The 17,412-nt window shown below is 39.2% G+C and overlaps 1 protein-coding gene across 1 annotated transcript in view; it reads right to left on the bottom strand.

Moving 5' to 3' along the window:
• Positions 1-16,908, bottom strand: part of ptk7a (protein tyrosine kinase 7a) — a 53,314-nt gene extending 36,406 nt beyond the window's left edge. Inside the window, exon 1 of the mRNA XM_084415947.1 lies at positions 16,262-16,908. Coding sequence (XP_084272073.1) covers positions 16,262-16,343 — 82 coding nt within the window. The 5' untranslated portion in view covers positions 16,344-16,908. The remainder of the gene's footprint in view (positions 1-16,261) is intronic.
• Positions 16,909-17,412: the final 504 nt, after the last annotated feature.

Genomic DNA, 17,412 nt, shown 5'->3' with positions numbered 1-17,412 from the left:
ATCGATGTGTATATTAAAATCACCAACAATTAGTACTTTATCTGCAGCCAATACTAACTCTGATAGAAAGTCCGCAAATTCTTTGATAAAGTCTGTATGGTGCCCTGGTGGCCTGTATACAGTAGCCAGCACAAATCTCAAACGTGATTTATCATTTTTACTATATATTTTTACATTAAGCACTAACACTTCAAAAGAATTATATTCGAAACTTGATTTCTTAGTGGTTTTGAAAATATTACTATAAATTACAGCAACACCACCCCCTTTGCGTTTCAGACGGGGTTCATGTTTATAACAGTAATCTTGCGGGGTGGACTCATTTAAAGTAATGTAATCGTTTGGTTTTAGCCAGGTTTCTGTCAAACACAGCACATCTAGGTTATTATCTGAAATCATATCATTAACAATGAGTGCTTTTGAAGTAAGCGATCGAATATTCAGCAACCCAAGCTTTATCATTTGCTCATCTGTATTATAGCTGTTTTTTATTTGTTGAACATCAATTAAATTTTTAACCTTAGATAGGTTTAAACATTTTTTGGATTTCCAAAATCGGGGAACAGACACAGTCTCTATATGATGATAGCTAGGTGAAAGAGGCTCTATGTGATGGGATTTATCTGACCTGGGTGACGCGAGGCCGCTAGCAGACGGTTGGTTTAGCCAGTCTGTCTGCTTCCTGACCTGGTGCCCAATTTGTCATGTTTGAGCTCTAAGACTATGAGCCATATTACTAGATAGAAGAGCAGCACCATCCCAGGAGGGATGAATACCATCTCTTTTCAACAGGTCAGGTTTGCCCCAAAAACTTTTCCAATTGTCTATGAATTCTATATTATTACACGGACACCACTCAGACAGCCAGCGATTCAGTGAACACAATCTACTAACTATCTCATCACTCCTGCGAACAGGAAGGGGGCCAGAGCAAATTACAGTGCCTGACATCGTACTTGCAAGTTCACACACCTCTTTAATATTAATTTTGGTGATCTCCGACTGGCGGAGTCGAACATCATTAGTGCCGACATGAATAATGATCTTAGGGATCTGATGTAACACTGATGTAACACTGGCTACGTTTACATGCACAACTTTTGTTTCAATCGGACCCGATTGATTAATCTGAACGTAGTGTTTACATGAACGCTAAAAGTGATCGGGTTGATGTGCGCGTTTATATGTCACAAACTTCAAATTGGAATATATTTTTTGACATGCGCACACCGCACAAATATACAGAGTTTCCCAATATTTAACTTAATATTTACCCATTTCTGGTCATAATTTGGAGTAAATGAGCTATGAACCGTTGTGCCGCTGCTTATATTTATCACGCAGTAAAAATGCCCAAAACGGATGTCGTCTGTGGATGAGAGTCTGAAACCAGGACTGGTGGGCCGTTGTCCTGCTCCACTTCACAGACGCAGTGAAAGGAGAAGTTTAGAATGACGGGACACTCGTTTATATGACACTTTATTCAACATGTAGAACAGCTCGTTACACACGTCATTGCGCTATTTATACGTCAATGCACATGCGCAGTCCTTTCAGTTTCGGTTTTCAATCCGATCAAGTGTTTACATGTTCTCTGGATCGGATTAGAAAAGGAATAAACCAACCCTTTCAATCCGATCGAAATTTCATTCACATCGAGCTCAAGCGGATCGATTAAGGTGTTTACATGAAGGCTTTTCAGCCCGATTGAGCCGTCAGTCCAATTACTAACGGATTATTTGGTTGCATGTAAACATAGCCGCTGAGAAAACAGTTATTTTAAGATTTGGCGATTTTGTAAGAAAAAAACACTACTATAATGAAGGTCTCCAACAACGAACACACAGCTGAAGTTCCATCCAAATCAGTCAATGTATACAGAAGTTATAACACACTTCCTGTACCTTTACTTGCCATAAATTCATTTCAACGCAACGGCCAAAACGTTCGAGATATCAAAAATCCGCTCGCAATTTAGCATCCTCAATGTCTTGACTTCATGCTGACCGGGTTTGGAGGTGATCGGATGCATTCCCTAAGAGGAGTATATCAAATTCCAGAGCATGTGTCTTTCAAACAACTCTAAATAACTCACTTCCTGTTGGGCGGAGCTTATGACATATAGAACGGAAGTTGTCCAGCCCAATAAGATCTATATGTGTACGGAGTTTCATACATATGTGTGCTAGTATGCGCTGTCGACCGCCACGCCCGTGTGCCAGCTTTGGTCCGGACCTAAAGGCCGTCGATTCTGACATGTGTGCAAATTTTCCAGAGTTTTTGAGCATGTTAAGGTCCCCAAAAGCCCCCAAAACCCTGACGAAAAATAATAATAAGAATCAGAAGAATAATCCTAAGGAAAACAATAGGGCCTTTGCCCTTTCAGGGCTTGGGCCCTAATTATACATTCATTACATATTTAACTATCAGCAGTCACAGAACAGGAGTTTCTGCAATTTCTACTTGGAGAAAAGGAATGTTTTACTCATCGAAAATATCCAAACAAGATCTAGCGTCAGACATAACAGGTATTTGTTGTTTAGCCGTTTCTCTCCCTGAGGGAAACTAGATATTAAAGCCTGTTATCCCTAAACATTTCCTGTCTGCCCACTCCAGGCCTTTGACCCCAAAACAAGGAGATTTGCAAGGTGCTCCATCATCTACTGAATAGGTGGGAGACTCATTTCACGCAGGAAGGAAGTTGTTTTCGCAGCTGTTCTCCGGATCGCAGTCGTCATATTGTGCTCGGACAGGGCTGAACAGGTGCCACTTCTTGGATCATAACGTGTAAGAAAATGGAGGCGGCTGCACATGCATGCAGGAGCAAAGGTGGCTGGAGGATTGGGTGAGGTTAATGAAACAGCCAAGAAGGGACCACTGCAAATCCAGCCTGATTAGAGCCGGTTGGCTGGCGGAGGTGCCGGGCGCCAAAGAGGAATTATATTACAGGACATTCCCATCGTGCTGATTTGGTATTCAGGGAGTGTCACAACAGGAATCTGTTTATATACACAATTGTTTACAGTAATTGCTAGACAGACTATATTAAGAGATAAGAGTTTTCAACTGGATTTCATATACAAATACATTTACAGTGAGGCAACATTTAGGCAAAAATGAGATTACAAATCAAGTTTAAGGGTGTTTTCAGACCTGTTGATCGTTTGCTTTATTCCGAAAACAAGGACTTAATGTGTTTCGATGTTGCAGTGTTTTTATGGTTTGGTTCGCTTTCACAAGGCAACATTTCGATTTGTACCAAAATGTGTTTATGCAAGTCACATGTGAGTACAACTGTCCTCTTATTGCTCAGAGTTTCTTCTGCGTCATCCATTGATGATTGGCAAGTTCGTTCCGCAAGCTTATTGTGGCTTTGTCTGTAGCTGTAGAGACACATGCAGACACTACAGCAGGAATGCCGTCATTCCTGCTCTAACTCAACTCAATCAAGGCTTCATCGGGACAGCATTCTCACACGGAGAAGAGCAATTACACACATTTTAAGATGAAAATGTGCTCTTTGGTCTTCAACGGTGACAACTAATGTGCTCACTTACAGAATCAGACACTACTGCTTTTGATATAACACATTTCCCATTATGAATTATGATATCACTTGGTCCGGCCAGAGTTGGTTTTCAGTCGAGCAGAGACCACCTTGAATCAGGCGAGTCGCAGCAATTTTTTCCCTCAAATATTCATAAGCAGTGAAGGAATTCTGTTAAAATACTTTTGGAAATAATAGATTGCGCCAAACTATTTACTAAGGTCAAGGATGTTCAAGAATTGAATTCCTTAAATGAGTTTCAGTCAGTCATTGTGATATCAGGACAGTGAGGGCGAACCCTGTGACACCGTTTGCATTGTGCTCCACTGTTCACTGCCATTCACGAGGAGGTCTGAAAGGTCAAGCGGAGCCTCCACACTTGTGGAAACCCAACACCTTACATCATTAGCAGGGCGAAGCATGGGCTTCTCTGTGTTTATACAAGCGATGATGGGTGGGGGGTAGAGGGGGTGTCGCTGGGGACGAAACCAGCAGAGCCCTGAAAATAACAAACGGCAAGTTTATGGACATGATGTAGACAACTCATATAGTGCAGCTCATATTCTGACTGGGTTTGTGGGATTGGAAAATGGTAAATAGCATCAGCTGACCCGACTCAATGGCCCTGTCCTATATGGCACACTTCATGTGCACTTGCAGGCTTGAGGACCTACAATGGTCGCCACATGCGTGTCTCCATTAATTTCACAAGACCACAGGGTGTCCCATTTGTCATTTTAGGTTTCCGAAGGCTTGAGCGGCCGGTACGTGCCCTCGATGTGCACTTTCTGCTGAACGGTGTTAAGTCACGAAAGTGTGGTCTCTGAAGAAGACCCCGAGGGCTCATTTGGGACAGGGCCGATCAATTTTTAACTACAACACGTTTCAGGAAGCTCTTAACAAAATTGAAAACTTTCAAGGAATGTTTCAGCCAAAACTACACAACAGAAAAAAGGGGTCAATGTCAAATTACAGTGTGCATGATAAAGAAAATGGGGGGGGGGGGGTTATTATGCCATGTATATGTGCCAACTTCTTAGAAACGTACTACTCACATATTAACGTTGGCTTCATATGATTTTAAAAACTTGAATGATTATAAAAATGTTGTGTGAAGTAACCAAGTAATAAAATATCTTCCATAAATGTGTACACGTTTTAATTATTTTCCCTTTTTAAATATAGTATTCAAGGTAAAAATAATAGCCTATTAGATATATTATATTTTTTTAGAAGTGTTATGAATTATTTATTCATAAATATTACGTTTTTGGAGAGTTGCGCCACATGACATTTAACAACTTGAATCTAACTTTGACATAAAAAGGACAAATCAGCTGATATTTTAGACGTATTGACCTTGACACACAGTCATAAGCTCTGCATATGATATGATATTTGATGTTTTGTATTTTTTTCATCCTGTATGTGACTTTGATTTGGTAAATATTCTTGTTTTTTTCTTTCAAATATTAATAAACAGTGAATCAGTTATGTTTTTCCCCCTATAATACTAATAATAGATTACTCCACACTACTTAGGATATTTTTTATTTTTTTTGTTTAATGAGGTTTTTTTTCTTTTTTATTATGATATCAGGAGAGTTACATCACCCTCTACATTTTTTACTTCATGCACACCAAAACAATATCAAAATGAATTTTCATCTAGAACTTTAAAACACAGTCAATCATAGAAGGGGTGTATAAAAGTCTTAATGCTAATTAATTGCATTTATAATGTATTTTTGTTTTAGTTAAAAAACAACAGCACAGTACCAGCTAAGCCATCAGCAAACCTCTCAGTGAAGAGGTTAGCCAATCATAACAGAAGTCATTTACATTTACAACTCTTAAAGGTGCAGAAACACAAACAGCCTGTGAAACTGTCAGGCCATGTTTCCACCAAACCCTTTTTTCCCCCTAAGCCCAGTGTATATCTTTCAGTTGTTTTCAATGGGAGCACTGTGTGTATGAAAACACCAGCAGCGCTCCTCATCACTGCCACTTTTTACCCAGCGATCCAATCACAGGGGAGGAGGGGCGGGACTAATACCACACCGACCAATCACATCCGGCTTGTACAACGGCAACAACAAGCACAACAACAGAACAAAATGATTTAAAACAAGGGCCAGAGCAAGTACTATACATTGTGTCAAAATTGTATGCTATTTTCATTGGTAACAATTTACAATAAGGTTCATTAGTTAACATTAATTAATGTATTAACTAACGTGAACTAATAATGAGTAATGCATTTGTTACAGTATTTATTAGTCTTTGTTAATGTTAGTTGATAAAAAATCCAGCTGTTCATTGTTTGTTCATGTTAGTTCACAGTGCATTAACTAATGTTAACAAATACAACCTTTGATTTTAATAACGTATTAGTAAATGTTAAAATTAATATTAACTAAGATTAACTTAAAGTATTGTTCATTCTTAGTTCACGTTAACTAATGAACCTTATTGTAAAGTGTTATGTTTTTATGTTAAATTATCTGCGAAATCAGATCTGTATCTGATCTGTATCCAATTCCGTATAATAATAATAATAATAATACTCCATATTATAGCAATTCTCAAGTATGCTTTCAGAAGAGTGACTTGCTAAAAACGTTTAGTGGGCACACGGCCTTAGTGTTCAGAAACACTGGAACATGAAAAAATCTATTTCTGCTGTACATTATAAATGGACATCAGGGACACTTTTCTAACAAATGAGACGAGAGTGAAGAACATATGGGAAACAGTCGTCTGACTTCAGCCCGAGCTCATGAGTAAGACCTGGTTCTGGCACGTGGTCCAGTCCTGGGGGTCGCTCACATCGCTGACTCTACAGGGAGTCCGACAGTAACCCTCCACGTGTTTACAGTACGAGACCTGGAATCTGATGCAATTAGCCCACATTAAAGGAGCGTTTGTGGGATATGACCAGAGCTTCACACACTTGCTCAGCGACTTTAAACAGCGGGAGCATCCGATGAGTGTTTCAGGAGACACCATGGAGCCCTAATACAAACAGACCCAGCTCAACACAAGAGGCACGATAAACAGCGTACGTGCAAACAATGGAATAAACCAAAAATTTCAGAGCTATTGTTTGGATTAAGCAAAACTTTTTCTCCCTCCGGAATGTCAAACTAAACTCGAACTTCTGAGGCTGAAGTCCCACTCATTAATGATTCAAAGACTTACTCTTGTGTATCCGAGGGTAGAAACCAGCACACGGTCCCATCTGAGAAATACGCACAGGTTTTTTTCATTAAATATCATCTGGGCGGCATTGTGGTGAAGGAGGGGAATGCTGAGTGGGGAGCGTGGGGGAAGGGCCAGCGAATGTAACGTAAAGCACATGCACTTCTTGTAATCGCTCTCATTCTCCTATCAAAACTAACAAGAACCACTCGCTCTGTGAAGAGCGGGCCAGGACTCACCACTCGACGCCACACAGGCCTCAAAGCCCCTCGGTTTATCCCCGACCCTAAACAACTGCTTAAGCAGGACATATCACAAAATTACAATCTAATTTCATAAAGAAATGCCCTTCCAACATGGCTTGCCATGTGATATAATAATGAGAATAAAATATTTTGCATAACTGTAATGAAAACTAAGCTTAATTGTAAAAATTAAGCAAAAAAACGTTTCTGAAATTTCGGAAACAGAAATTTATTTATGCAAAAAATTAAGGGTATATATTGTGGTCAATTTTTCCCTAAACCTAACTATCTGGGTCTCGTCTACAAATTGACGTCCCCATTCAATAATAGTCGCCTAACTAACTTGTTCCCCTAAACTAGCTTCCTTCCTAAAAACTAGCTTCCTTCCTAAAAACTAGCTTCCTTCCTAAAAACTAGCTTCCTTCCTAAAAACTAGCTTCCTTCCTAAAAACTAGCTTCCTTCCTAAACTAGCTTCCTTCCTAAAAACTAGCTTCCTTCCTAAAAACTAGCTTCCTTCCTAAAAACTAGCTTCCTTCCTAAACTAGCTTCCTTCCTAAAAACTAGCTTCCTTCCTAAACTAGCTTCCTTCCTAAACTAGCTTCCTTCCTAAACTAGCTTCCTTCCTAAAAACTAGTTTCCTTCCTAAACTAGCTTCCTTCCTAAAAACTAGCTTCCTTCCTAAACTAGCTTCCTTCCTAAACTAGCTTCCTTCCTAAAAACTAGCTTCCTTCCTAAACTAGCTTCCTTCCTAAACTAGCTTCCTTCCTAAAAACTAGCTTCCTTCTTAAACTAGCTTCCTTCCTAAAAACTAGTTTCCTTCCTAAACTAGCTTCCTTCCTAAAAACTAGCTTCCTTCCTAAACTAGCTTCCTTCCTAAACTAGCTTCCTTCCTAAAAACTAGCTTCCTTCCTAAACTAGCTTCCTTCCTAAAAACTAGCTTCCTTCTTAAACTAGCTTCCTTCCTAAAAACTAGTTTCCTTCCTAAACTAGCTTCCTTCCTAAAAACTAGCTTCCTTCCTAAACTAGCTTCCTTCCTAAACTAGCTTCCTTCCTAAACTAGCTTCCTTCCTAAACTAGCTTCCTTCCTAAACTAGCTTCCTTCCTAAACTAGCTTCCTTCCTAAACTAGCTTCCTTCCTAAAAACTAGCTTCCTTCCTAAACTAGCTTCCTTCCTAAAAACTAGCTTCCTTCCTAAACTAGCTTCCTTCCTAAACTAGCTTCCTTCCTAAAAACTAGCTTCCTTCCTAAACTAGCTTCCTTCCTAAAAACTAGCTTCCTTCTTAAACTAGCTTCCTTCCTAAACTAGCTTCCTTCCTAAAAACTAGCTTCCTTCCTAAACTAGCTTCCTTCCTAAAAACTAGCTTCCTTCCTAAACTAGCTTCCTTCCTAAACTAGCTTCCTTCCTAAAAACTAGCTTCCTTCCTAAACTAGCTTCCTTCCTAAAAACTAGCTTCCTTCTTAAACTAGCTTCCTTCCTAAAAACTAGCTTCCTTCCTAAACTAGCTTCCTTCCTAAAAACTAGCTTCCTTCCTAAACTAGCTTCCTTCCTAAACTAGCTTCCTTCCTAAAAACTAGCTTCCTTCCTAAACTAGCTTCCTTCCTAAAAACTAGCTTCCTTCTTAAACTAGCTTCCTTCCTAAACTAGCTTCCTTCCTAAAAACTAGCTTCCTTCCTAAACTAGCTTCCTTCCTAAAAACTAGCTTCCTTCCTAAACTAGCTTCCTTCCTAAACTAGCTTCCTTCCTAAAAACTAGCTTCCTTCCTAAACTAGCTTCCTTCCTAAAAACTAGCTTCCTTCTTAAACTAGCTTCCTTCCTAAACTAGCTTCCTTCCTAAACTAGCTTCCTTCCTAAAAACTAGCTTCCTTCTTAAACTAGCTTCCTTCTTAAACTAGCTTCCTTCCTAAAAACTAGCTTCCTTCCTAAACTAGCTTCCTTCCTAAACTAGCTTCCTTCCTAAAAACTAGCTTCCTTCCTAAACTAGCTTCCTTCCTAAACTAGCTTCCTTCCTAAAAACTAGCTTCCTTCTTAAACTAGCTTCCTTCCTAAACTAGCTTCCTTCCTAAAAACTAGCTTCCTTCCTAAACTAGCTTCCTTCCTAAACTAGCTTCCTTCCTAAAAACTAGCTTCCTTCCTAAACTAGATCTTCCCGAGCAGTTCTCAGGGAATCTCTCCCAAGAAGCAAGGCCGGAGGATCTCAGACAAATTCCATTGAGAATCCCACCAGAAAACACGAATACAACAGGTTTTATAGAATCGAGAAAATAAATAAGACTAACATGTCACCTTCAATATGATTGGTTCAATTGGCTCAAAAGCCCCAACCTTTTCCCTCTGTCACTGGCACACGCCAACTCTGTTTTTAAGTAATCTGTCTAGTTTCACTTCCCTAATTGTTATTTATACACACACACACAGGTTTTCCCCAAAGAGTTTGGAAACATTTAAAAGCATATGAATGTCATTCCTGCAAGAAAAACAAATGCTAGTTGATTAATTAAAATCCATCACATTATCAATATATGACGGTTTTACCCAAAAACCAACAACAACTCATGTAACGCACGCAAGGAATAGTTTGTGGATCAGGGAAGAAAGCTTTATTTGTATTACTTTGAGGGATTACATATAGTTTAGGGAAACTTTCGCATATGCCGTTTGCATCACGAGCAGATCATTGCATTTGGTCAAACAAATTTCTCCGATGATGGAATTGTGGTTTTGAAGAGCAGCTTGTGAAAGTCTTTAGCAGAGCATTGGAGAACGGAGGGTAAGACTTGGCAAAGCCCGTGGCCTGAATGGTTTACAGTGGAGACGACAGCTGTTTCTGCTGCTCGATCGGGTTCGGGCTGGAAAAACTACATTCACAGTCGATTCATTTACATTCGCACTATTTCAGATGGATTTATTGGGATTTTAAGCATGTCTATGCTCTCGTGTTCCACAGGATAAATAAATGGAAATGGTTTTGAACAACATTAGTGAGTTAATAACAAATTTTCTTTTTTTAACTATCCCATGGAGACTTTGACATACACAATTATAACCCATTACACATTGGTTGGTTGGAGTTTACGTCATGCCAGCTTCCTTGGCTATTTTCATGGTGAGAACAAGTTCAAATACTATAAAAGTGCAATTTAAAAACCTATGTGCGTTTTTTCCACGTTTGCTTTGGGTAAAAACTCTAAAATAGATTCAAATTTCAGTAAAACTTTGTAATAAGGTTTATTTGTTAACATTACATTAGTACACCACATTACATGACCAGTACTTCAACAGAATTTAATAATCTTAGTTAACGTAGCATCTTAGCTTAACACATTTTTTAAGATCAAAAGTTGTAGTTAGCATTAGCATGTCATAAAATGAGACCTGATTGAAAAGTGTTACCAAAATGTCTTCAAAAATGTTCGCTGTGTAATATAATCAGTGTTGGTTGTAATCCATTGGTGTAATTTAATTACTTTCCTCTTGAAAAAGTACTCTTAATTGATCTGTCATTTAATTACAGTTACTTCTGATGCAATTACATTAAATACTGTATAGACTACACAACAATTCTATATAAAACAATAATGGGTTTAACATGAAAACTTTACGTTGAATGTTAAAATGCATGTTTTTAATGTAAGCTTCTCCCTTTAAATACTTTGGTCAGTTCAAGAATAATTATTGCAATTTTATATGAATTTTTTGAAAGAATTAAAAGAGCAGTTTCATGTCTAACTGCTCGAGGTTGATATGGGATTTAGAAAGTAATAAGTGATGCAATCAGTTTTAGATAGAGTAATTAGTACAGTACAGAAAATGTATGTGATAACCAATTACAGCCATAAGACCTAAAAATGTCATGTTAACAACAACAACATAAGACCAGTGTGATAAAATCACCAAGTGACCTTGAAAGGTTAAGTCCAATTTTTAAACTCCCGCCATGTCAAACATAGTCAAATAAAAATTCACATAACATGGGAAGGATACCAAAAAGGGACCTTTATACAGAGAAAATTACAAACTTATTTGAGTCATAAAAAGCAGTCCTACCTCAAATATGATTCGCAGTTTAAAAAATGTACAACTCAACACTAATATGTGACCCTGGATCGCAAAACCAGTCACGAGTCGCACGGGTATATTTGTGGCAATAGCCAACAATACATTGCATGGGTCAAAATTATCCATTTTTCTTTTATGCCAAAAATCATTAGGATATTAAGTAAAGATCATGTTCCACGAAGATATTTTGTAAGTTTCCTACCGTAAATATATAAAACATGTATTTCTGTGAGTGAATGCAGCACAATCGCCAACATAAATGCACAACTTTAAAGGAGATTTTCTCAATGTTTGGATTTTTTTGCACCCTCAGATTCCAGATTTTCAAATAGTTGCATCTCAGCCAAATATTGTCCCATCATAACATCAATGAAAAGCTATTTATTCAGCTTTCAGATGATGTATAAATCTCAATTTCAGAAAATTGACACATGTGACTGGTTTTGTGGCCCATGTTCACATATTTGCTTTAACAAAATGATGACCTTTATTATTTAAACCTGCATTGATTTTGATTTTGCATTTCCAAACTGAAGCTCCTCTATAGTGGTTGGGCTCTAAACCTCCCTGATATTTAGCACTTAAAATGAGCAAGCTAATCTCATGGCACAACATTATCATAAAAGCCAGCCGGGCTCACATTTCTGAAAGCGGCTCCAAGATAAACGCGTCTCAAGACCTCTGCATTTCATCACTGCCACTGAGAGTGATCTTAAGGCATCTTCCAGGCTGTCGCTCCAGAAGTTAATGAAGAAAGAGATCAAACGGGCACGCCGTCAGCCGCCGCCAGAAGTTTAATCAGACTCGAGCCCGCTCAGACAAGCTTTTGACATGGCCGCCCTCTGCGGAGTTTATCCAAGGTGATGGAGGTGCCACTTCTCGCCAGAGTTATTTCATAGTGGTGATGGCTTTACTATTATTTTAAACAGCGATAATAAAGAACGAGTGCAAATCTTAATGATCCAAGACTTCCAATTTCTTTGTGCAAAACATACCTCTTGTGTTTTACCATCTCACAGTGACTTGCAAACAAAAGACAATGAGTCACATCACAAAAGGCTTCAACTCTTAAATGAGTGTGAACTTCCTAAAAAAACCCTGTGTGATCTCAACAATAGTGGCATTTTGAGTTGAGAACATGCGTCGAGACCCTATCCCGAGTGTATGAAGCAGCTGTTGTGTCCATCAACACGTCTCCTGTGGAGTTCTGCTCCAGTCTTTTACTTCATCAAACAAAACAGTAAAAAAAAAAAACAACATCACAGAAAATCAGTGCGAGACAACAGCTGGCATCTTGACCTGACGTGTGCTTGAAGTATGCAGACGACAAGCTTTAACAAGATAACAAGAATCACTAGTTTGAGAGAGAGGGGGGGGGGGGGGGGGGACTGGTTGGGTCCTATGAAGACAATGTCCATATTATATTTCACTTCCAGACAAAAATGAGCTTTCAGGACCATTAAGTCCTTATGCACTGTGATATTGAATCTTGACGATACATACACTTCCCCTTAATTCGGTTTAGTGCAAAAACATCTCATTTTCATTACTGTACTGGTAAAAAAAAAACGTAATAGTATTTAAACTGTAAAGTCAATCATTTGTTTAATAGTATTAGTACTGCATTTATGCTGATAAATATTGTGTCCGAAGCCCAAACAGGATGATTTTACTGAGATTACAGTATTTTTTGCATTACGATAATTTTGTCATGAAAATATTCTTAAATTGCAAAGCAAAAAAGGCTTCATTTAGAAAAACAACATGTCATTTCATACTTTTTTCTTTCGATTTTGGGTTGAAATATGGCCAGGACATTGGTCTTATGGGTTATTTTGGGACTTAGTTTGCTTTTACAACAAATGGATTATGAAATGACTTAAATATAAATGTAATAAAAAGTATGTCTAAAGGTCTTTGAGGCAGAGTTGAACTTCAGATTTTACACAAAAACACGAGTCTTGAGAACATTTCGAATAAATATCACTTTTCACAAGGATCCGAGTCAAATCTGGTCAAACCCTCTTTCTATGACCTACTCTGGCAAAATTACAAAAACATGTCCTCTCATTCATAATTTATGAGACATTGTTTTCCCTTTTCTCCTGTTGGAGTGACGTTTAAAAAGACCATGAAGCAGATGATTATGATAATATGATCAAGACCACAAAACAAACGAGAATTTCGAATATTTTACGGACAAACATCTTAATGAGAAACACCGCAACTGAGACAGACCTGAGATAAAGGAATATACGAACAGCCATGATGAGAGTCGCACCTCAACGCTGCATCGTGGGGGAGATTTCTTTCCCAGACTGTCCTCCATTAGCATAAGAAAGACAGGAGATGGAGCCCTTCGTCCCCGAGATCAAGCAGAGCCCTCAAGTACCTGTGAAATGTTTCGACCCTCCACCCTTTTATCTTTCAAGTCTTCATGCAAATGCTGGCGTTTCTTCAATGGGCCCCGGGGCGGTTCCTCGCTCCAACAATGAGCGCAGCCCATCTCCATCACAGTCCAACAATCGAGCAGATCACTGATGGGATTTCTGTTATATTTGAAGAATCCTAATGGGAATTTCCATAGGATTCCAAGTCCAACACAACATAGAAAGTGGACCTTTTGGAAAGCAGTTCCCGATAAGACAAATGTCCCTGTGAGACACCAAAAGGACTTTTAAGAGATCCTTACAGACTTTAAAACTCCAGTCCAGACTTGGTTTCATCCAGACCTCTGGACGTAATTGCGGCATTTTACCGTTTCTACAGTTTAAAGTGCTCAGGGTCGATCTCTCAGAGCCATGTCCTCAAATATGTTTATCAGGAGCCAAATGCGCTTCATTCAAGCCCTTTCCACAGTGAGCGTTGCTTCTCTCTCCCGCTAAAGACGTAAAGAGCCGCATTAAGAGCTGCAGACGACGCGGTTATTGTAACAACACTAGCACAAACACGGCGAGCGGCAGAATAGATGCTTTTGCTAAAACACTGCAGAAAACACTCTGACCGTTTAACTAAAAACTAGGTTTGAGACAAGTTAACGTGGCGCATTTAGACGTTTGTTTTCCACACATTTAGCATTATTAAACAGAGCATTTCATAATAAAAGTCAGCTTCATTTATATAGCGCTTTAACAATATGGATTGTTTCAAAGCAGTGATAATAGGAAATTACCATAACAGATTTTAGAGCAGCTCTAGAATAAAGTTATTGTCCAGCTAAAGTTAGTTTTGATTGATTGATTCACTTCCGTTGCGAAGATCATTAGTTATTATTAACTTAGGGCCGGGGGCCGCTAACACGACACCGTTAAAGCGCTCCGGCCGCCCAGCCGCACAAAACAGTGTCGGGTGGCTCGAGAACACACTCCCTGAAATAGGTTTGAAGGTGCAAATGATTATCCGTTATCTCTGCGCAAACCTCAAAAACGCGAACCCGCGAAAACGCAGACGTCCAAAGGTATGCGCGTTTGAATATAAATGTGCGCAGGCGTTTAGTCCTTTACAAATCAACCCTCAATAAACTACTTGTATGGCCTTAAAAACGTATAATACAGAAATTTCGCAGTAAAAAATAAAATAAAAAATTATGCATAAAAAAAATTATCATTTGGAAAATGATTTAGAGATGGCAAGAGAAGACAAAAAAACGTTGAAATTACGAGTTAACTTTGTCCTCATGATGAGAGTTTTGCTTATCAGATTAAGTATGTTGTTTGTTTTTGGTAGTTTATTACTTTGTGCAAAATATACAAATGGTTCATACTTTTCTTAAGAGGTAAACCTGCACCTCCAGTATGTTTTCCCAGTCACAAGGCCTTCTATGTGCCATAGACTTAGGTGTCTAAATGTAAGGAAAAAAAAGAAAACGTTTTTATATTCATTTCCAGTTGGGAGAAATCCAATATTTATTGTGGTAAATATTGGTAAAAATTCATAGACATCACTGCTTTGGCTCTCAGGGCCCAAGATTATAATCTTTGACGACTATTTTCAATGTTTAAGATATTTTCTTATCCAAAGTACTAGGGCTGCCCCGATTGAAATGTGTAACAGTTCCAAAAAAAAGTATTGTCCGGACTTCCGCTGGGAAGGAAATATGAGAAACCGGACCTCTTGGAAACTTTAATTGAATATACCCGTGCCATATGCAATTGAAAAAAAGAGCAGCAAATTCAGTAGAACTTTTCGTTTATCCAGTGCGAACTTGAACTGGAATTGATTATGATAGGATCTCCAGAAGAAATCCTTTGAACATGCAAGCATTTCCTCTTGTTTTTTCCACGAACACTCCTGTGGCCACGTCTCACGGGTTCAATTAATCAAGAGATAAAAAACAGAAACCTCTGTTTTCCGCGATGGGTCACTCCACAGGACGGCATGTACCGCTTTTTAAGGTCCCCAGAAGAGAAGCTTCAGGACTAACATCTTACACCTCCCCTAAACTCCCTCAAGATAAACTACACGCTCCAGCCATGCATATTTCATTCCAGGCCACACAGATGGGATTGTTCTCTCCTGTTTCAGAGTCAAGGAAAAGTTAACATCTCACACATACAGACATTGTACTTCAACTCATTTCTTTCTTGTTTTTCTCTGGAATGTCATTTAATTCTTCATGCTGTGCATTTCGCAAGTACACTTCTACTTAACTTTACTGAAGCAAAGTCTAATTAAAATTCAAGAAGTCCAAGTGGATGCAATTGATATTCAGCTCATGTTGATAGGCGTGATTCATGAGGTTCACTTAGCCGACTACAAGTATGCATATCTAGTACAGATAATAGGACAAGACCCATTTCTCCTTTCTTGGTCTCCTTTTTTACAGACTATTATGCTAATGTTCTTTTACAGGCCTCTTGAGCCCTTACTGTACTTGAGCTTCTGGGAAAGGAGGGTGGATTGGTTCATTCATCTGTATTATTTAGTTCAGTGGCATTGAAACATTTTTTCTGAGCTTTGAAATATTTGCATTCGCAAACACAATGACTGGAAAGTCTGTGCAAAACACTCACGTGAAATCCAGATTAAATCCAGATCCAAGTCTGAACGCAACTAAACTTCGCGTTGGCTGATAGTTTCACGCACATCTTCGTCTAATAACTTTTTAAACATTCGGAAAAGAAGTGAAGTTTCTCCAAACACGTTGACCTGCGTGAGAAACGGGAAAGCGAGGAAACGCTGATGGAGAGATGGATACTTTTGTTTCTTACCTTCACCGATCAGAGCAAGCGCCAGGAAAACAGCCTCGGCGTGCGTGAGTTTGCGCTCGCGTCTTCTCGTCCATAAACCCATGGTTGAAGAAGTCGATGAACGCGACGAGTGTGAATTAAAGGCTCAAAGGTGTTTGAGTGTGGAAATTCTGCGGTTGTGAGTCGTTGTATTAAAGGCTAAAATCCAGTTATTCCTCGCGGCGAGTCTTTCGGGAGTTTCACTCTTCAGTTTGGAGCTGTTGCGGGTTTGGCTGGATGTGTCAAGAGCTCCATGCTGAATTGACCAGAAACCTCCTGGAAATGGAGACAAAGAGCCCCTCTGACCGTGTGCTGGAGCCAGTGCTGCTGCTGGGGGTTTGTGTGAGAGAACAGGAGTCGTGTTTCTCTCTCCAGTGGGAGTGGATGGGAGGGAGGGGAAAGGTGGGTGGGCTTTACCCGGGCTCGATCAAGGTAAGTGGAAACCAGTAGGCTAAACACACCACTGATGGGAAGTTAGTTTCACTCGGTTCAAAGGATCTCAGTTGGTTTATCTTATATTCAGCATGACTTAAAATAGCTGCATAAGTGCAGTTGTTTAAAAAGGATTGCAGCTGGTCTGAAATATAATTTGTTTCTTCTTCGCCATGACTGCCATCTATTGGCAGATCCATTCATTGGTTTCCAGCTATGGTTTCAATGGCAGCAGCAGACGTGCACTCTCAGACCTCACGTGTACGCGCAGCTCTGATGTCACGTGCACTCTCTGAACTAACAATATTGACAAAATAGATTTGGAGAAAGCATGGTTGTTGATGATTCCCAACAAGGATGTCCACTTTAAAATCTTGCACAAAAATATGCCCTGTAAGTTTGACAGTATCTAAACATGTTTCTAAAACCTGTAGGCTACGCCAAAATCAGCATCAGCGAGAAACGGTGTCAATCGCCAGTTGGTCGGAACCGTTATTATGAGTTCTAACAATGCAATGTTGAGAGAACATGAACCTGAAGAAACGTGAAGAAAAAGTTTACGCCTTGCCAATTTAAATATTCAAGTGCAAGAAGACGCAAAAGGGAACTCAATTCGTTACTCGCCGCGTCAGACAGCACGCGAAAACCAGTAAAACAAATGCGATAGAATTGAGCTCTCTTTCACGTCTTCTTGCGCTTTA

The sequence above is a fragment of the Rutilus rutilus genome (assembly GCF_951802725.1).
Source record: "Rutilus rutilus genome assembly, chromosome: 8".
Taxonomy (NCBI): domain Eukaryota; kingdom Metazoa; phylum Chordata; class Actinopteri; order Cypriniformes; family Leuciscidae; genus Rutilus; species Rutilus rutilus.
The sequence above is the reverse complement of the archived record's forward strand: the minus strand, read 5'-3'. Positions and strand labels throughout refer to the sequence as shown.